Source organism: Mus musculus, chromosome 1 (genome assembly GCF_000001635.26).
Source record: "Mus musculus strain C57BL/6J chromosome 1, GRCm38.p6 C57BL/6J".
NCBI lineage: Eukaryota > Metazoa > Chordata > Mammalia > Rodentia > Muridae > Mus > Mus musculus.
Window position 1 is genome coordinate 54,418,909 of NC_000067.6, and position 21,723 is coordinate 54,440,631.

The following is a 21,723-nucleotide window of genomic DNA, read 5'->3' on the forward strand; positions in this document are numbered from 1 at the left end:
TTCCTAAATACTTTGCCTCAGATTGCTTCCTCAACTGTCTCCTTGCATGTGTGGCTCAAACAGCACTGAAAAGCACATTAATTATTTTCTCCCTGAATAACATTAAATATGCATACACACTGTATAGTATGAGACATGAAAGATGGGTATTTAAGGGGCATATACATTATTACCCTAGCTGCAGCAAGGTCAACATCATTAGGTAAACGTACTGTCCTCTAGAGAGCACTGTGGCTTTGATCTTTTTAATGTCACTAAGTCAGGAGAAGATCCTGGCATTCCTTAAGTGAAGGGGCTGAAGGTTATTGACAAGCACTCAGTAGTCTGGCAAGACAACTTAAATACTAATCTTACACCAAAACCAGAAATTGGCACCAATATTCTACTATGTTATAATGGCTACCGTGCTGGGAACATAAACTCTAACCTGACTCTATGATTAAATCTGATTCTCTTCCAAAACAAACATATTACCTGCATGCCGAAGCCAAACCACTGCGAGGTTGTATCTTTCAGAGCAAACCAGGGCACTGAGCAGGGGAAGGGCAGAATTATATTCACCAACATCCAGAAAAGCTTCAGCAACATCAAGATAGAGGTCACCCATATCTTCAGGGTTCTGTTCTACCAGTGTTGTCAGAAGAGGCTAAACTCCAAATAAAAAACAGAGGCCAAACACTCATTACAAAGAACCACATCTGTTTATCAGCTACCTGACATAAGCCAGGAAGCAGCACGGACCAAGAAAAGCAGCTTAGATCAGTTTTCTGCTCACTTCTATATTGCTGTTAAAAAGATTCACACTTGCATCACACACACATGCACTCCATCCATCACTCTGAGTGCCTTCCCTAATACCCAGCCTGTACCTCTGGCTCCATGTGTTGGCTGATGTTATGAAAAGCTATTCCCTCATTTCTTACCCAATGTCATGTCCTCAGGTGACTACCCTACTAAAAACTTAGAACTTTCTCCCATCCCTACATTTTGTATATTTCTTGATTTTCTTCAGAACACTTCACCAACTGATAACTTGCATATTTTATGAATTTATTTAATCTCCTAGAACCAAAGATCTGTGAAGGGAGGATTTGTTTACTCAATACCTCATGCTAAGGTCATCAAAGCAGATTTCCAAAATTTTTTTTTTTTTTTATTAAATGAAGTACTTGTTCCAAAAAAGTCAGAAAGAAAGAAAGAAAAAAAAAAGAGTAGCTATGAGATTTTTGATAGACTGAAGGCAATTCCCACCTTCTCATGTTTGGATGGTTCTCATTCTAAAGTAAATGCCAAGCCCAATTCCAAACCACTTTGCTTTTATGAGCCATTCCTATGGAAATAATTTGATGCTCACTGTGTCCTCCCATTATTAAGAAATATAAAAATCTAAGGTTGGGTTATAATTTCTAGTCATGGGAAGGAGAGTATGCACTTAATGGGAAGGGTTTTAGTGCTCTCCCACAGGTGCAGCTGTCAGTACTACTTACATTGAGGGGCTCAAGGATGTTGAGATGTACAAGGCAGACCATCAGCTTCACCGTGATGTCTATTGGCACGCTGTCAGGTATAGAGCAGGTAACCGTCTCAGCAGCTGGGTGAACATCAGACAAGGTATTCCTATGTGCGAGTTCAGGATGTAAAGCAAGCTAAGGCAACTCCAGCCTATACACAATATCCCATTTCCAACTGCTCAGGGGAAGACCCTCGTCAGTGCGCACTCTGGTCAATGTCTATCTGCAGCTTCTTACTCCTTCAGCCTGTCTTCTGTTTGTACTTATCCTGCCTCTTTTCCTAAGATTGACTTATACACAACTTTCCATTTCTTTTACCAGATTACACAAGACTTAAATGATAAAACTGACTAGATATACAAAAGCTTTCTGTTTAAGTTTTTGTATTCCAAATCTTCATTTTAGAATTTACTTCATTTAGAGATGCTTCTAAAAAAATTAAATACTTTTCTGCTTTTCTAAAACTTTATTACAGCAACATGATTATTAAAATTCTGGGAAATTAAAGAAATTATAACCTACATTTAATTCTTATTTTGCACATTAAATTACAAATCAGTTTGTTTCCATTTCATAAAACGATATAAGATATTAGTGATGTGCCTTTGGCAGTAGAATCAAATTTAAATTACTTAAAATGATATTTAAAATATCATTATATAATGGCAATATACAATATAATGTTTTACAGAATTTGCCATTGACAGTCTTTACCAAGCCATAGGAATATGGCTTGATTAGGAGACTGACTGTTAACAGTGAATCCATGATAGTAACTGATAACACAAATTTAACTTTGATATTTATTTTACACAATTTTCCTACCATGAAATTTCGCTCACTCAAAACCTAAGCTCCCTAAAGACACATACCACCAAGTCTACCTGACTCATGCATAGTATCTATAGTCACTCACCTACAAAGAACTAACCAATATGGTCTTTGTAATGAGCTCTGTGACTTCTAAAATGGGATTCTACTTAGATACAAGCTCTATATTCCAAATACTAGCATTTTCGTCTATTGTTTAACATGGTCTGAATGAGTATATTCATGTCCTTAGAAAGAGGCCTACGGGAGCTCTGTGTCCTCAAAGCAGGATGGTACTACATCAAATCGTTCATGCTTTTATCTTAGACTTCCACACCTCTATAATTTTCTATTTGTAGATCATGAAGTCTAAAGTATTTTGATATAGCATACCAAATAACTATTTAACAAAATGCACTTACTAAGGATACACTTGGTATAAATGTATAAACTAACAACCTTGGTTTCTACATCAAATTGCAAAGTAAAAGTCAACTTCCTGTTGACTATAAGATGTCTCTCTCAAATCAAGAAACTCTAGACACATGCAAATCATAGCTCTGCAGAGCCACAATCTCAATAGTAGATAAGGCAGAATTTGTATCAGGTATATCTAAACGGAAAGCAGGGACTCAGGAAACCATGGGAACTTGAAACACCAGGTGTCATCTAAACCACAGAATGTACCAGCTTCAGAGGGGACCCCTTCAATCAGACAACCACAGTCTGAGCAAAGCATTTAAATGGGCCGACAACTTGTCAGTAGTAAGGACGGTGTTTTATTCATGTGTGTGAGAGAGAGAGCAGGTAGTCAGTCTCTACAGCATACTCAATACATTATTAGATGACACCAAATTTAACATGACTGATCTTTAAAAGGGCTTGTCTTGCCAGATATGGAGCATGTCCATATAGTCCCAGCACTTCAGAGGTAGAGGCAAAAGCAAGAACATTTCTAATTCTAGCCCAATCTGGGCTACCAAAGAGCTTACCTTTTAAAAACAAAACAAAAAACAAAAAGCCCTTGGTATGGTATCACATGCCTCTAATTTCAGCACTTGGGAGGTAGAAGCAAGAAGGATCAGGGATTCAAGGTTATAGTCAGCTGCCTTGAATGTTTGAGGCCAGCCTGGGTAGGCTACAAGGAAAACCACAAGCACTCAACCAAAGGCTGAGGATGTAACTCAGTCGGCAGAGTGCTTACCTAGCGTGCACAGAGAGCCAGGTTTAATCCCCAGCACCAAATAAAACTACAAGGAGTGACAAAAGCCTGTAAAGCCAGGGACAAGAGCAGCAGAAGTTCAAGGTCGTCCCTGGACACACTATGGCCACAAAAATGACAAATGTTGTTACAACACAGAGGAAATCACACATGTTAACCTTTTCACAGATAGGTTGGTGCAAAGATCATACAAGAGCTGGAAGGGACCCTGCCAAGGCACAAAACTCCTCAGCACTGTGATTTTGCACCCTGAGCTGTCACACAGGGCAGGACAATCATACCAGCTCCTACCGTTGAAAGCTACTAAGGTTAAAGTAGACTTTTCAGTAGTAGATTACTCACAGCCCTTTTAGAAGTACCTAAGGTTCTGATCTGCTCAGTAACTTACTCTCTTCTAAGAATAAGGAATGGAGTACGGGGATGCACACCTATAATCCTAGCATTTGAAGGCTAAGGCAGGACGATTGTCATGAGTTTGAGGCCAGCCTGGGTTACAAGGTTAGGCTACAGAGTGAGAACCTGTCCCCCACCCCCCAAAAAAGAAAAAAACAAAACAGAATAAAACAAACATAAGTCGGTGAAACAGAACAGGGACCAAAGAATCATCCAGCTCAGATGGACATATCAAAACAAAAACGCAAACCATCGTCTAAGATTGCTTATAAACCAAGGCTGGCAATCTATCTCAGTGTAGAGTACATGTCCTTCAGGCACAAGGCTCTGAATTTCAGCCCTAACAACACAAAAACAAAAGAAGAAAAATGACTTAAAAGACAATGAAAGAAGATTAGAATCCCGCTGCAGACAATGCTCTGGGAACCTTACCAACTCAAGACCCCACAGCATCTAACAAAAGAGGGCAGCTGGGCAGTGGTGGTGCACGCCTTTAATCCCAGCACTTGGGAGGCAGAGGCAAGCAGATTTCAGAGTTCGAGGCCAGCCTGGTCTACAGAGTAAGTTCCAGGACAGCCAGGGCTACACAGAGAAACCCTGCCCACCCCCAAAAAAAGAGGGCTATGCACATGTTCCTGCATGAAGTTAACTACAACCTTTATTCTCTTCTGAGGTGCCTTCTTCCAAAGTTTCCTTTTCTAGGATAATTCCAGAAAAATCTGTAATTACCTAAAAAAAAGAAAAAAATGGAAAAAATTAGAGAAATAAAAATTATATATAAAAAAATCTTTTTGTGAATGTTTATTTCAAATAGTTTTTGCAACATAAAATAGTATTAAAAAATATAGTCCTCTCAAATAAGGAACTCTAACTGTGAAACTTTAACATTACTATATCATGTTTACTAAAAATCAAAGATTTATCAGTCTGATCACAAACTAAACTACCTTCTTCAACAGAAATAGCTCTACTGAGTCCTCCTACTTTCGGGCTCTACAGTGGCAATATCACTTATACTTCACACAGAATCTAGCAATCTATTACTTTCTCATAGTTTGAATATACTTTAGTTTATAATTCAAATGATAAGATGCTAATTTCTAAGCATTTCTGGAAGACAAGCACAGGTTTATATCTAAGACAACCACACACGAACATTCCTACCTCCAAAGCTTTGTCATACTGCTTGTTGGAAATATATAATTCAGCTGCTATGTTAACATCTTCCATGGAGACTAAGCCTTGATGTTTTGAGAAAGCTTCTTCAATTATGTTTATAGCTGAAGCGCTGTCATTGGCTTCATAGTAACTCCTAAGAAGGGAGTGGAAGGTGAGTGCACAGCTAATGCTGATATAAAACTCACTGTCTTGCTTAGCCCTCTAACAATTCTAAATTCTCTGAATTCTAAAACATAGACCATACTATACTTATAATTTTCAAGCTTGTTTGTGATAGGCTGGCACCAGGTGCTATCAAGAGAAAGGGTTGATGCCAGCAGAGAAGGTTCCTACAGTAAATATGGCAACAGTAACACTGTCACTTCACCTGAGTCCATTCCAAGTTTAGTACTACTAATCCTTAAGTTCAGAAATATACACTCACAATTAGGAATAAGACTTACCTTATTTTGTTGAAAGGGTATTTGAGGAAAAGAAGTTAGCCCCAAGAACAGAACTGCATTCTTTCAGCAGGCTGTGTAGTGTTCAGTCAACACCAGAAAGTAAATTAGCATACATGCACATCCTCCATCAACTAACTCTAACCCCTGACCCTACCTCTCCAGTAAACAGAAGTGGAAGGTCTTCATGACGACCTGATCCATCTCCCTGCTCACTTCATCATCTCTAGGACTAGTCCTCAGTGTTGCTAAAAGAAAAAAACTAAGAACTATGAATGGTCACTGGTTACAGATGCTGAGTTCTCCTCCTTTGCAGCAGGAAAGATGTACACTGGTGCAGACTGTTACACTGACTGGATGGTGCCTGGCATGTGACAGGCTAGGCTTCCACATTTATCAAAGTTTAAAAAGGCTTGGAAACCAGATAGTTTCTCAGTATTCACAGTAACCTTTATGAACAAGGAAACCACTTAACCAACTGTTATGAATGGCTTAGGTCCCAAGCCCTCCCTGCATACATATACCTTCTGTGTTCAACTGGACACATGTGTCCCTAAGGACATTTTAGAGAAAGTCCCCGATTTCCCATCTTAGCCTTATGTGTAATTGAATGTCCATATGATTAAAATCAGATACATTATGAGAAGGGATTATGCATTATGCACAGTAAGAAAGCAAACACATGACTTAATCTACCAGTCAAAATAGAGAGCTGCCCATACTATGGCCTTTAGCAACCAAACTCCTTCCCTTGACTCCCAAAAGGAATTAACAGGGGCACTTGAATACTTTCTCGCCTGTGTGGCCTGCAGCTTCTTTCTGATCTGTATTATTATTATTCATTGTTATTATTACTTTTTCACTTTTGAATAAAGTTTCCTTGCTACTATGTAGAACATTATTTTGAATTCTTTAGATTAGGGACTAAGCAGCAAGAAGCATCTGGCCTGGTCCATGATTGCTACCATTACCACTTGGCCGAGAAAGATCTCCAGGTAGCTAATCCTCATCACCAACTCTCAGCTTCTGGGCCATGGGACTGGTGTCTGCATTGCTTCACAGAGACAACTACCCTGCCTCACTCAAGTGCTTTCTTCAGGAAGTCTAGAATATCGTGCTCTTCATTTTGTCCCTGCACTGGACATTTCCATCTCCTGGTTCTCTCCTCTCTTTTGCCTGGTGTTTAAATGCTGGGGTACCTTGGGAGTCAGCCCTTCCTTAGAGCTTCTTTCACCATCCTCTCTTCCTTTCTTCCCGATTAGCTGAGCACATACACAAGCCTGGGCACACACGTGTGTACACACACATAGTCCTCACATCAGTACATCAATCTTTAGATGAACTTTAAGTTACAGAGAATAGATTACTTTTTACTAGCTATTTTTTCCCTGATCAAGCTATGATTTTTCCCTCCCAACTATCATTTCAGTAATTTTCAAACTAGACTTCCTGTTTCTGCCATTTTCACTCTTCAATTTTTGCTCAAAAGAACAACTAAAATTGAGGCACCTAAATTTTAAGTTAAATCATGTCACTTTTCTACTCAAAGCCTTCAGTGGCTTCCAAACTATTCAGAGTAAAAGCCAAAGTTCTTGCCACACACCACAAAGGCCATCACTATGCTCCTCTGAAAGCTCTCTGCTGTGTTGTCCTGAATGCTTCCATCTTGTTCCCTGAACATACTTGGTTCCTCTTTCCTAAGTATCAGCTCCCTTCAGACAGGACCACCAGGAGACAAGGAATTGGGCCCTTCACTAAACTTGGTTTTAAAATAACATACTCCATACATTGTGCATCTATCTCTTTTCCCTGTTTAATTTGTCTCCATCACTTATCAATGTGATCTATAAAATATCTGGCTGTCACTTGCTTGCTACCTATCCCCTTCACAGGACTACAACCTCCATAAGGGCAGAAAACTTTATCAAAGTTTAAAAAGGCTTGGAAACCAGATTGTTTCTCAGTATTCACAGTAACCTTTATGAACAAGGAAACCACTTAACCAACTGTTATGAATGGCTTAGGTCCCAGGCCCTCCTCTGTGTTGCTTGGTACTGAACATCCTGGTTCCTTGTACACTGCTGATGTGTAAGATACACTCAGTGAATACTTCTGGAGGCCAAAGGACCAAAGCAAAGCCTAATCAGTCAGCTGGTCACTGCCACTCCTCACATAATATACAATATATATGAAAAATAAACTGATCTTCAGGGCACGTCGTGATTCCTCAGCTCTACTAGACTAGTCAGTAGTAGCTACAAATGGCCTGCAGATAGTCTGGGAAGGCCCTCGTTGCTCATCAGCCATCAACTTAGAGTTGTTTCCCTCACTTGTCAACATGTATCTACTGCTCCTATATGACTGTCCTGAGAGGGTAAGGGGCAGTTCACAGCTAAAAAGCATCAGAATATGTCATTAGATTAATGGGCTAATTCTAATATGCCAAAATCAAGACAGTTAACCCAGGAAAAAATGTTGCCTCGTGCTCTTCAAACATGTTACTTAACATACTGTTCTAGTACTGACTCAAGATGTTTATAGAATATTTCAGATTGCAAACATTTCATTGACACATCTGCAATAAAAAAAAAATCTTAAAACCATCATAAATATCTACAACTTCCCCTAAGTTACAGAAGCATGGTAATGTCCTTGAGGAGCGCACCTCACTTCTCAGCTTCTGAGCACTGCAAGGACAAGCTTACAGACACAACTTTCTAAACAGTCATGCAGCTGACACACAGGAAACCAAAAAGCACTAAAACAAAACCACCAACAACAACAACAAAACCCAGCTATAATTGGACAAATATAAAACATAGAAGACAAAATTTTTCTTTGGACCTTAATGCAAAGTACATTCTATTTCAAATAGTCTAGATTTGCAAAATGCCTAGTAATGGCATATATGTACATATGTTTCACTTCAAACTTACTTTGCCATATCTCTAGCCAACTGCATAAAACGTTCTCCATCAGATGGAGACAAAAGATTTAAAATGCGCCTATAGCCATCCATGGCCATTTTATGATCACCCATCTGTTCATAAAGGCTTGATCTCTCCCACAGGTAACGGACATTAGTAGGTTCATATTTAAGAGCTAGAAGGAAAAAGCAAAGAGATAAAAATTACATATTTATCAAAAGAAGTGTGACTTAGCTCAAAAGCATAATAAACACTTTCCCAGTAAAAACAACAACAACAAAAATATTCTGGAATAAATCTATCTTCATAAGAAAGATTATCTTTAAGCCAGGTGTGGTGGCACATGCCTTTAATCCCAGCACTCGGGAGGCAGAGGCAGGCAGATTTCTGAGTTCGAGGCCAGCCTGGTCTACAAAGTGAGTTCCAGGACAGCCAGGGCTATACAGAGAAACCCTGTCTCGAAAAACAAAAAAAGAAAGATATCTTTACTTTGTACACTAATTCTTATTGGTCACTCAAGTCATAAAAAAGTTAACTTCCTGAAAGCAACACTGAGCTCAGTAGGAAATCTAAAGCATTGTTCAGCCACCTAGTTTCGTGCTACATTCAACACAATATAAAGTAAGTCACAACCAAACAAAGAACAAAGGGCTCCAGATATATGCCATAACAGACTATAAGAAACAAGTACATTTGGGCTAGCAGAATAACTCAACGAACACAAGAAACAACCTATTATATATCTAATAATTCTGCAACACTCATCTATACTTCAGGGGACTAACAAAAGATGAGGTGGGAAGACTACAAAGCTAGAGGGCCTGGATGCTGCTGTGAAACACTACACCCTAAACATGGCCTGGAAGATGCAACCCTTCACAATATGGTTGCCTAAACAAGCAAGCCCAGCATAATGATAATACTAATTGATAAGCCAAAATGAATAAGGAAAATTCTGCACAGTTCCATCCTTAGAAGATCTACAGGTGATCAATGGATACTGGGAAAAGGAAAATCAGCCTCTTCCAGGGAAGAGGGGGGTACTGTCCTATCCCAAGTGGCTACCCCTGGCCACATGGACATATAAGTCAAGCTAAATGGAGTTAGCAGGTTCCATGTACACACAAAAGCACACTAACAAGCAGGTGAGCATGAACTGAGAGGGTGACATGAGAGGACTGAGGAACTTGAGAGAAAGAGAAGGAAAGAGTGACAGAGATACCGTTCTCAAAACAATTTAAAAAGGAGAGAAACAAACACCTGGAGTAACGACATAACCCAAAAGAATAAATGTACTAATGACCCATTGTGTAACACCTAATAAAACAAGAAAAATATTTCTTCCCATTCACACAAGAAAAATGTCATTACCTTTTGTATAGCAAAAAATAGCCTGCTTAATGTTATCTTGTTCCAGAGACATTTCTGCCAGCCTAACCCATTCTTCTGTGTCACTGGGATTTAAATGTGCAGCAATCAACTCAAACTGCAATGATTTCTCCATGTCACCTTGATCCTCGTATATCATGGCAAGTGTAGAGAATGGCTCATAAGCCAAAGGAGCTATAATAATAAAAATAACAAAAAATAAATTTCACGGGTAAAAGAATAGGCTTAAGCTGGTAATGATACTACAGTTCAAACTATAGATATTTTTTCTAATAACTAAATCTAAATCATTCCAACAGAATTATAAAAACAATTCAACATAACTGAATATAAAACACTGTTATATTTTCTTTATTTTTCAAACATTCTTAGCCATTTTTATTTATTTATTTTTGGGATGGACTCTTGCTACCTAGCTCAGGCTGACCTCAAACTTATTGAGGTCACAAACCTGAGATCTCCCCTAGCCTCCCTAGTCATTTTAAGCATTATTTTCTTTTAACAAAATACAATTTCATAAAAACCCTGCTTTCTACCAAACCTTCTGAATGAAATTCTCATTAGTAAGACTAAGTATGGCTTAAAAACTTGGTGATTTCACCCCAGGAAGCTACAGTCCCATCAGTGGGTTGAATTTTCACCATTTCAAGCTTCTGCATACAGAGGATGGATACAACAGAGTACCCAAACAGCATCTCAGTCAAGGATGTCAAATGTAATAGTTAATCTATATTTCTTTAAAAAACCTCAAAAACTCCTGGAGATTGTTCGAAGAATATTTCCCAAATAAACAGAAGGTGAAATAAATAATATTGGAAAAAAAAAAGAAACAAGCAATATATCATAAAGCAATGCTTAGTTAATCCTATTTCTCATGGGCTGGGAAAATATGTAGGGGCCACAAGTTGCCCTAATGAATAATCCTAGAAATTACAGTAAGACTTTTAAAAGGATCAAATCTAATTAAAGGGCAATGTCACAATACTGAAAGAATTCATTAGTTGTATAACAACTACCCAAAACACTCTGCAGGGCAACTGACAGCATCCAGAAAAGTAATGTGATAGAAGCAATTGGTCACAATCAGTACTAAAGATGTCCTTCAACATATCTAAGATGTGCCATTTAATGAAGAGATAAAATGACAGACTTAGATGTGTGTTTAGCAAAAGATAGATTAAAACAATTTAGCACTGACTAATCTAGAAAATGGACCAAAAAGTATAAAAATATCAAAAAACCTTTAAAAACCTTAAATTTATTAAAACGTTCTTCAATATGATTTTAACACAATACAACAACAACAACAGGGCCCAAGGCATTAACTGAGTTGGTGTGGAGCACTTGCCCAGAATGTAGAAAGGTATAGATTCAATCCGCAACACAACTGAGACAGGGTGAATGGATAAACTGGCTGACTTAAAGAGATTAAAGCTATAAATGTCTAAAACTCCTAAAATGAGATGCTGAAAGGGGAGGGAAGGGCCAGGAAGAGTTCAAAAAACAGTACTGACTTTCACTGAACCACACACCCTGTGGCTGAATCACACCCTGTGGTTTTTCATTCTCTATCCATGTGAAAAGTGGCAGGTTACTAATACTACAGTCACCTCTATCTTCTGAAGGTATTTTATAAATAGCACAATCAAATGTGTCCCTGTTTTAAAAGGTTAACCAGTTAAGTATCATTATCATCAATGAAGTCCACGCAGAAAACACCTTGTCTTATGATTTCCATGCACATCAATATGGCTTCTTCATGTTCTCCTCTAGCAAAGCGAATATTGGCTTCACCCATGAGACCTCTCAGGGCTCTGGGGAGTTTACTCCGAGGCCTCTTCTCCTGTCCAGAAAGAAAACAAAATGGAGAACACAGAATAAAGCTCAGATTTCAACTCCAAACACTTATATACAACATAACGAAGACTTCTCTCTAAAACTTCTTAATCTTCTGAACTCAGAACTAGACACTCAGTAGCTATAATTCTGATGTCTTAATAGTGAAATCTAATTACAAAAGACAAGCTAAAATTCAAATGCAGGCAACAACAAAATTATTTCATGATACTCTCCAAAGAGGAGCACCAAAGAAAATAAAAACAAGCCAGGCATGGTGGTGCACACCTTTAATCCCAGCACTTAGGAGGCAGAGGCAAGTAGGTGGATCTCAGTAAGTACACGGACACCTTGGTCTATAGAGTAAGTCCAGGACAGCGCGAGCTGTTACACAGAAAATCCCTGTCTCGGGGCTGGGGGTGGGGTGGGGGTAAGAAGAAAGAAAGTAAAAACAAAAACCTTCCTCCAGTTGAAAGTTCAAACTACAATTAAATACAGGCTGTCAGATGGTCAGGAATTAGCAAACAGGCAATCAGCACAACTACACCGTGCAACAAGATGGATTACATTACATTATATGACAGGACTTCTTTGAAATTCATTAGAATACACTTATTAAAAACAACAACAAAACCCCCCTTGAGTTACATAATGTATCTTTTAGTAGCAAAGCTACAGAACATTTGACACATAAACAAATAAGTCTTATATAAAATTTTCAAAATGAAGCATAAGAAATGAATGATAGGGCTGGTGAGATGGCTCAGTGGTTAAGAGTGCCGACTGCTCTTCCGAAGGTCCTGAGTTCAAATTCCAGCAACCACATGGTGGCTCACAACCATCCGTAGTGAGATCTGATGCCCTCTTCTGGTGTGTCTAAAGTCAGCTACAGTGTACTTACATATAACAAATAAATAAATAAATCTTTTTTAAAAAAAAAAAGAAAGAAAAAGAAATGAATGACAATTCACAACAGTCTCAAAGAAAAGAAAATTTCTAGAAATACACCTAACTAAGTAAGGTAGTAAGAGACCTCTACAATGAACCTTTAAATCTCTGAAGAGACTGAGGAAGACACTAGAAGATAGGAAGACTCCAACTCATGGATTAGCAGAATGTTGTAAAAATATGACCATGTGTGTGTAAAAACTCCTATATCAGGCACAGGAAGTTTCAAGTTGTTGGTCAGGGGAATAAAAAGACCCCCCCCCCCCCGCACACACACACACACAAAAAAATATAGGTTATTGCCATGAGCCCTGGCTGCCTACTAGAAATTAAAGGTAAGACTCTCTTGCTGAAGACAAAACACACTTTAGACAGAGGGTGGAGAAATAGAGATAGCACTGACCTATCTGGAAGGCTCCTCCACTAAGAGAGGACTCTCATATTATAAGAGAACTAGCTCGAATAACATAAGGTTTTCTCCTTAGTCAAAGGAGAAAAGCAATCAACAGTCATACTCAGTTGTAAAGCCTAAAAACCACAACCATGACCAAAACAGCAAGGTAAAAAGACAATAATGGCACCTATCTATACTGGGTGTAACCAATGGCCACTTTATCAGACTTACTCCTTTCACCCAGAGGGAATGCATGCCTGGTACTGTAAGCGTGGGCAACTACTCATAGCTGGTGAAACCATGGAACATAGAGAAGCACTTACTTTCCTAAAGCCGTATAATGTCTGTGCTCTAAATACTCATCCTCACATCCACAGCTAAGTGCGGCTCTCACCCCTTATCAAACATGCTTCTTGTAAGACAAAGGACACTGTCCATAGGACAAAACGGCAACCAACAGATTGGGAAAGGATCTTTACCAATCCTACATCTGAGAGAGGGCTAATATCCAATATATACAAAGAACTCAAGAAGTTAGACTCCAGAGACCCAAATAACCCTATTAAAAAATGGAGAAGAGAGCTAAACAGAGAACTCTCAACTGAGGAAACTCGAAAGGCTGAGAAACACCTAAAGAAATGTTCAACATCCTTAGTCATCAGGGAAATGCAAATCAAAACAACACTGAGATTCCACCTCACACCAGTCAGAATAGCTGAGATCAAAAACTCAGGTGACAGCAGATGCTGGAGAGGATGTAGAGAAAGAGGAACACTCTCCATTGCTGGTGGGACTTCAAGCTGGTACAACCACTCTGGAAATCAGTCTGGCAGTTCCTCAGAAAATTTGAATAGTACTACCTAAGGACCCAGCTATATAACTCCTAGGCATATACCCAGAAGATGCTCCAACATGTAATAAGGACACATGCTTCACTATGTTCATAGCAGCCATATTTATAATAGCCAAAAGCTGGAAACAACCCAGATGTCCCTCAACAGAAGAATGGATACAGAAAATGTATATTTACACAATGGGATACTACTTAGCTATTAAAAACAATGACTTCATGAAATTCGCAGGCAAATGGATGGCACTTGAGAATATCATCCTGAGTGAGATGACTCAGTCACAAAGGAACAAGCTTCGCATGTACTCAATGATAAGTGGATATTATCCCAAAAGTTCAGAATATCCAGGATTCAATTCACAGACTATATGATGCCTAACTAAGAAGGAAGACCAAAATGTGGATGCTTCAGTGCTTTTTAGAAGGGTGAACAAAATACTCACAGGAAGAAATATGGAGACAAATTGTGGAGCAGAGACTTAAGGAAAGGCCATCCAGAGACTGCCCCACCTGGGGATCCATCCCATATACAGTCACCAAACCCAGGTGTTATTGTGGATGCCGGGAAGTGCTTGCTGATAGAAGCCTGATATGGCCATCTCCTGAGAGGCTCTGCCAGAGCTTGACAAATACAGAGACAGAAGCTCACAGCCAACCACTGGACTGATTTCGGGGTCCACGATGGAGGAGTTAGAGAAAGGACAGAAAGAGCTGAGGTTTGCAGCCCCATGGAAGGAGCAACAGTGTCAACAGGCCAAACCCCCTAGAGCTCCCGGGGACTGGACCAACAACCAAAGAATACACATGGAGCGAATACACATAAGCTGAGAGATTCAGCTTAGCAACCCTGATAGGCTACCAATCCCAAGCAATGAGCCCTAAAAACATATACATATGAACAACAGTAAATGAACTCAGCAGGTTGAATTTATATACTTATTCTCCCTCCCCCACCCCAACATGCTTGCATGCACACTCGTAATAATAATAAGAGACCATGATTTTAGAGTGGAGCAAAGAGATGATACAGGAGGGGTTGGAAGGAGAAGACAGGGTGGAAAATGATGTAAATACAGTACTCAGGTATGAGATAAAGCTTTAATTTAAAAAGAAAAGATGAATGACAGTAGTTGCCTCCTAGCTTTTGTTCTTACTGTTGAACTATTTCCCAAGTATAACGGAAAGCTTCCTTTTCAATAACTACATCATTTTCTCACATTTTTATATAAAATATTTAACAGCTTACTTTCATCATTTTCTTGGTTTCACGGTTGAGAACCATCTCCAACACAAATACATCGCCTGCAGTGGGTTGCTCTGCTGTTTCTTCCTCCTCCTCCTCTTCTTCCTCCTCTTCATCATCTTCAGTCTCTCCAAGCATGGAAGCAAAGACTTTGTGAACTGACTTACTCACCCCATCTGATGTTTCTCCTAAGGAAAGGTACAATGAGGTTTTGGGGGGGGGGGGGAATTAGTAAAATGCTAGTTGATGGAGTACAAATTCCTTACCAAAGCACAGACTTGAAAGTAAATTACAAATGTCCCCTTCCCTCCCCCTCAAAAAACTAAAACAGAAAAGAAAAGAAAAGACAAGACAAGACAAGACGAGACGAGACGAGAGGAGAGGAGAGGAGAGAAGAGAAGAGAAGAGAAGAGAAGAGAAGAGAAGAGAAGAGAAGAGAAGAGAAGAGAAGAGAAGAGAAGAGAAGGAAAGAAAGCTGTTGCAAAGCCATGTCTTTTATTCTGCAGGGATGGCTGATTCACCTCCTGCACCTCATCCAGATATACAAGCAAAATAAAGAGAAAAATCAAAAGCAGATACAGAAACAGGTAAAAGCAGAAAGGGTTTTGTTTTGTTTTTACTTAGTGGTATGGTGATCTCTAACTGAAACCTAAGAGATGTGAAGCTAAAACCAGGAGGATCCTGGGAGCTTGCTGACCAACTGATACAGCCAACTGCTGAGCTCCAGGTTCAGTGAATAAGACTGAATAAGAATGGCCTCCATAGGCTCAAATATTTACCACCAAGAAGCATCACTATTTGAGAAGAATTAAGAAGTATGGCCTCATTGGAGGAAGTGTCACTGGGAGTGGGCTTTGACGTTTCAAAAGCCCACCCAGGCTCAGGCATGCACATGTACTCGTGCTCTTCTCTCTCTCTCTCTCTCTCTCTCTCTCTCTCTCTCTCTCTCTCTCTCTCTCCCCTCTCTCCCCTCTCTCTCCCCTCTCTCTCTCCTCTCTCTCTCTCCCCTCTCTCTCTCCTCTCTCTGCTTAAGGGTCAGCTACTTCTCCAGCACCAAGCCTGCATGCCACCATGCTCCCAGCCATGGTGATAATAGACTAAGCTTTGAAACTGTGAAAGAAAGAAAGAAAGAAAGAAAGAAAGAAAGAAAGAAAGAAAAGAAAAGAAAAGAAAAGAAAAGAAAAGAAAAGAAAAGAAAAGAAAAGAAAAGAAAAGAAAAGAAGAAGAAGAAGAGCCTCCAATTAAATGCTTTCCTTTTATACAAGTTTCTGTGGTCATGGTGTCGCTTCACAACAACAGAATAGCAACTAAGATAGTGAGAAACCCTGTCTCAAAAAACAAGCTAGAGTGTGATAAAGGAAAATACGCAATGTCTATTTCTGGTCTCCACACAGGTACACACACACACAAACACATAAGAAAGGAAACAAAATTATCATTAGTCATAGAAGACATTATCATATTATATATAATCCAAAAGATTTCTACATACAAATTGTCAGAATAAACAGTTATTTGGCAAAGTAATTAGATACAGGCTTTTAAAAAGTTATGTAAGTTGTAAGAAACTAAACCTAGGGTCCTGGACACATTATACTAGATAAGACTCTAAACTGTCATATCCTCAGCTCCCCTTTTCTTTTTGAGACAGAATCTCACTAAGGCTGGCCTTGAACTCAGAATGGTCTTGAACCTGGGATCCATCTGTCAGAGCCTCCCTAGTAGCTGGGATCACAGAACAGTTTTATGTATAGCAATAATGAACTGCAAAGAACATTAAAAGGCCTAGGCTGTGGGGTAAGTAGAAAGCAACCTTAAGAATTGGCATTTAGGAACAGCAAGGAAGAAAAAAACATAATTCCAGAGATCTCATCTTTCCAATTTGTAGATTCTGCCAGATGTACAAAACTGACTTTTCTTCTATTCTGAGTGCATGCTTAGACTACCAAGTAGCTCCAAAGAGTTCCAGGACAATCCTTCCTAAGGAACGGGGAACATCTTGCCTCTAAAGGACTGATGGGATAATTTTAGCTGAGGCCAGCCAGTTCTCATGCACCAGAAATGAACTCAACCTATCCTATAACACCCCGCCCCCATTTTTCCCCATGGCTTAAACAATAAGGCTGGCAGTCACCCCACAATACTGCTGTAATAACTGAACCCCAGAGACTGTTTATTGAAGAGCTCTCTTTCTCCTGAGCAGATAAGCAAGGACTCACAGGCTGTCAGAACTTCTTTAGCCCCTTTTCTGCCCCACTTCCCTGAAAGATTCTAAGCTCAACCCTGTCTCCTTGCCTCTGCTTCCAACATGATCCACCAACTCAGGAACAAGAGTAGAGTTCAGTTTAGCTCTCCAGCCAGGCTCCCAAACATGGAGCTATGTTCTAATTGACACCAGCATCTTAAGTAGTTTGATATGGGCAAATGGATATGGTAAGGATGAGCATTCTGGTAAGAAAAATATATAATTACTGGAAACTGATAAATATGTATATTCATTGAGATGCTCATTTAGGGTGTAATGGGTTTAATCAGTTGGAATGTACTAACCAAGTATAATATCTGGATATGATAAGGTCTGTGTTCTGATTTTCTTTCTGTTGCTATGACAAAATGGAAACCAAAACCAACTTAAGAAACAAAAGGCATATTTAGGTTAAAGGTTACAGTCCATCAGCCAGGGAAGCCAAGGCAAGAGCTCAAGGCAGGAAGCTGGAGGTAGGAACTGGAGCCGAGACTATGGAGGAACATTGCTCACTGGCTTGGTTTCCAAAGTTTGCTAGGACTGTTTCCTTAGACAACCAAGGACCACCTGGCCAGAAGTGGCAACACCCACAGTAGGCTGGACTACTGGGCCCTCCCACAGCAATCAAGAAAATGCCCCACAGACATGCCTACTGCCCAAAAGATCCTTCCTAGGTGCCTCTAGTGTATATCTTGACTAAAAGCATCAGTCTGTCTGCTAGAATGAGACCTATGATGTGTGTGAAGCCCCATCCACCTAGCTAAGTCTGTATAGTAGAATAACTTGGTACAGCTTGGAAGAAGTATCCCATTGAAAAGGCCAACCCACTGATGGCTCAGCAGGTAAGAGCACTGACTGTTCTTCCAAAGGTCCTGTGTTCAAATCCCAGCAACCACATGGTGGCTCACAACCACCCGTAATGAGACCTGACGCCCTCTTCTGGCGCATCTGAAGTCAGCTACACTGTACTTATATATAATAATATATAAGTCTTTGGGCCACGGGGCCAACCAGAGCTAGCAGAGGTCCTAAAATTCAATTCCCAACAACCACATGAAGGCTCACAACCATCTGTACAGCTATAGTGTACTCATATACATAAAATAAATAAATAAATCTAAAAAAAAAAGAGAGAAGGCCAATTTAGAAAATGAAAATAAAGAAACCCTAAACAACCATTATGCTTGTACAATGATTTTTTTTTTAAAAAAATAAATATTATGCTACTTTGTAGCAAACACTGATAAACCAGGTGATAAAAATAGAATACTGAGCCAGGCAGTGGTGGCACACACCTTTAATCCCAGCACTTGGGAGGCAGAGGCAGAATTTCTGAGTTCGAGGCCAGCCTGGTCTACAGAGTGAGTTCCAGGACAGCCAGGGCTACACAGAAAAAGCCTGTCATGAAAAACAAACCAACAAACAAAAATAGAATGTTATTACAATAAACATAAAAGCAATAAAAAGTAAAAAGCAAATAGTGTTTTTATCAAATCATTTTACTTAAGTGCTCATTTAAAGCCAGCAGTAACATACCTTCATTGGCGTCTTTGTCCTGGGATTTGGCAGAGTCAATTCCTGATGAGGATGGAACTTCGGAGTCATCTGGGTTTTCTTTGGGTGATGATTTTCCTTTTTCCTGAACACTCTGTGATTGGGAATTAAACAGTTCCAAAAACTAATTCAGATTTAATTCTCTCAGCCTTGAATAGGGCATTTGCCTTATCTTTATAAAAGTTGACCCTCCCCTATGATACGTGGAATCTAAATTTGAATAGTTTCAAAGTGTTCCAATGTACTTAAGTCTTTAGTTTATGTAAGTCATTTGCAAATACAAGTGGAATGATTTTAAATATTTTAATGTCATCAATCTAAGACTTTAAATAAACCATAGGGTTCATAGAAGTCTATGAGTCAAGAAAGAAATCATTAGCTAACTTCAAAAGGGTCAAGAGATCTTTATGTTGGTCCCTTGGCCTTCAAACAAATGAGAAACTATTTAAAGTTCAGATCTTTATTAAAATTTGAAAAAGTAACAGATATCCTCACTATCTGGTTAGTTAGGTTTACTTTTATGTCTAAGAAAAAAAATTACACGGAGACTCCTCAAAAATAGGCGCACCAGGGGTGCATGTAGCTTTGCGATGGGGAGCTTTGTCCAGCAGGCTGGAGGCCCTGAAGTTTGATCCCCAAGACCCCTATACAGACCACAAAAACAAAAGGCCTGGTTCCCACCACCGTCACAACCTAGTTGCAAGATAGGTTTAGAACTAATCAGATCACCCTGTCTGGCTCATCGACTTAACAGGTATTAGGGGGTCGGGGGAGGTTAGCGCCCACCAAGGCTGGCTTTCGGGTGGGGAGATGTCTTTAGAGGCTCTGAGTACTCGGGTGGGAGTGAAAATCGGAAATTTTGGAAGAGGTGAAAGCTGCTGGATCCCGGGCCCACCCTGGGCAACCCACGACTCGGTTTCGGGGAAAACAAGACCGAGGAGCACCGGGGGCCCAGCGGCTCACTTTCTTCTCTCGGGTTTTTCTCTCTTCTCTCCGCCTTTCGAACTCTTCAAAGGAGATTTTCCCTTCCAGGTAGTCGATAAGTTCCGGGCTGAACCCCGACATGTCTGCAGGGCCGACGCTGCGCAGCGGGCCAGGGAAGCTGCAGCACTCCCAGGCTCTGTAGGACGCCTAGGAGAGACCGGACCAGCGTCCGCCCTAGAAACCTTCCCGGCCTGCGCCGCGGCCGCGCACTCTGGTTCCGCCTGCGCTCTAGGCCCCAGGCCTCTTCCCACAGGCAAGGGAGTGTCCAAATGCATCTTTCAAGCGCCAGACTCCCTTAAACTACCAGCTAGAGGAGCCTTTTTTTTTTTTAAAGATGTATGTATTAGTTTGTTTGTTTGCTTGCTTGCTTATTTTATGTATAGGAGTACACTGTCTTCAGACACACCAGAAGAAGGCATCAGATCCCATTACAGATGGCTGTGAGCCACAATGTGGTTGCTGGGAATTGTACTTAGGACCTCCGGAAGAGCAGTCAGTGTTCTTAACCACTGAACCATCTCTACAGGAGACTTTTGATCTGGGGATGCAGCACAGTGGCAGAGCGTTTGCCTGGGTTTCTATCTCTAATGTCAATCAACTTTTATGTCCCAAGTATTCATAAACTTTTTTGTTGTTGTTTTGTTTTGTTTTTTGTTTTTCGAGACAGGGTTTCTCTGTGTAGCCCTGGCTGTCCTGGAACTCACTTTGTAGACCAGGCTGGCCTCGAACTCAGAAATCCGCCTGCCTCTGCCTCCCGAGTGCTGGGATTAAAGGCGTGCCCCACCACGCTCGGCTGCTCTCAAACTTTTAAAGGGATTCTAACTCTTCCCATAGGGCGTCTACTGTATATCTGTTACATACATCTCTCAAAATAATCCTTAGGAACCTATGAGAGGAAAAAAAGGGAGAGGTGTGGGGAGGGTAATAGAACACTTGTAACATGAAAAAGGGCAACACCTGAAGTGGAAAGACTTGAGGTGGGACTTGAGGGGAGAGAGATGGAAGAGAGGGGTCAAAGTGAGTGAGTGAGAGAGAGAGAGAGAGAGAGAGAGAGGGAGAGAGAGAGAGAGAGAGATTATTTTCAACTCCTAGGAGCTCTTGTGATTTGCATTTTATCTTGTATTATAACTATTTCTTTTTCTAGAGACATTACCTATAAACATCAAAGACATTAGTTTATGTGTCATTATTATAAACCTGACTAACCTAATAACATGTATTCAAAACACATTTGTGAGTAAAGTTAGATGAAACTACAAGAGCCTTTGGAACTTTGGGCAAAGTTGAGCTCAGCATAGTCCTGGGTCCAAAGACGAGAGTCTATCTTTGATCATCTTTATGATAATCCAAGCTAAGGAGATCTGTAGCAGGGTTGCAGAATCAGAGGTCAAGACCTGCAAGAGCAGGACTACCAGATAGCAGAAAACTATCTCAGTCACTGCGTTTCTCCTGAGGAGGGATCTTACACAGGCGTGAAAACATACATGAGCAGACGGAGTGTGTTGATGTTATCCCCAGAAACAACTATGAGGATTACTCCCCTGAAGTCTTCAGGGAGTTGGGGAACTGTGCGGAAGACTCTATGTCTGTTTCCAGACTCACTCAAAGCGGGAAAGAGAAAGTGAGTATGGCTATCTGGAAAGGAAAACACTCTGCTGAGACCCAAATGTTTAGGCTGGTTTCTGTTACTGTTGGCTCCTGGGAAAATGAGAATAACAAGCCAACAGATGCAGATACAAAGTAAAGAGAAAGGGGTTTGTGAACAGGGGTGGGAGGAGATATGTTCTGCTAAAGATCA

General features: G+C 40.2%; 1 protein-coding gene across 1 annotated transcript in view; it reads right to left on the reverse strand.

The window, feature by feature from the left end:
- Positions 1-20,118, reverse strand: part of Gtf3c3 (general transcription factor IIIC, polypeptide 3) — a 43,150-nt gene extending 23,032 nt beyond the window's left edge. Inside the window, exons 1-10 of the mRNA NM_001033194.3 lie at positions 19,905-20,118; positions 18,924-19,035; positions 15,146-15,330; positions 11,591-11,714; positions 9,854-10,045; positions 8,492-8,657; positions 5,101-5,248; positions 4,593-4,665; positions 1,488-1,591; positions 475-646 (exon numbers count right to left, since the gene is read on the reverse strand). Coding sequence (NP_001028366.1) covers positions 475-646; positions 1,488-1,591; positions 4,593-4,665; positions 5,101-5,248; positions 8,492-8,657; positions 9,854-10,045; positions 11,591-11,714; positions 15,146-15,330; positions 18,924-19,035; positions 19,905-20,006 — 1,378 coding nt within the window. The 5' untranslated portion in view covers positions 20,007-20,118. The remainder of the gene's footprint in view (positions 1-474; positions 647-1,487; positions 1,592-4,592; positions 4,666-5,100; positions 5,249-8,491; positions 8,658-9,853; positions 10,046-11,590; positions 11,715-15,145; positions 15,331-18,923; positions 19,036-19,904) is intronic.
- Between the last annotated feature and the right edge of the window lie 1,605 nt (positions 20,119-21,723).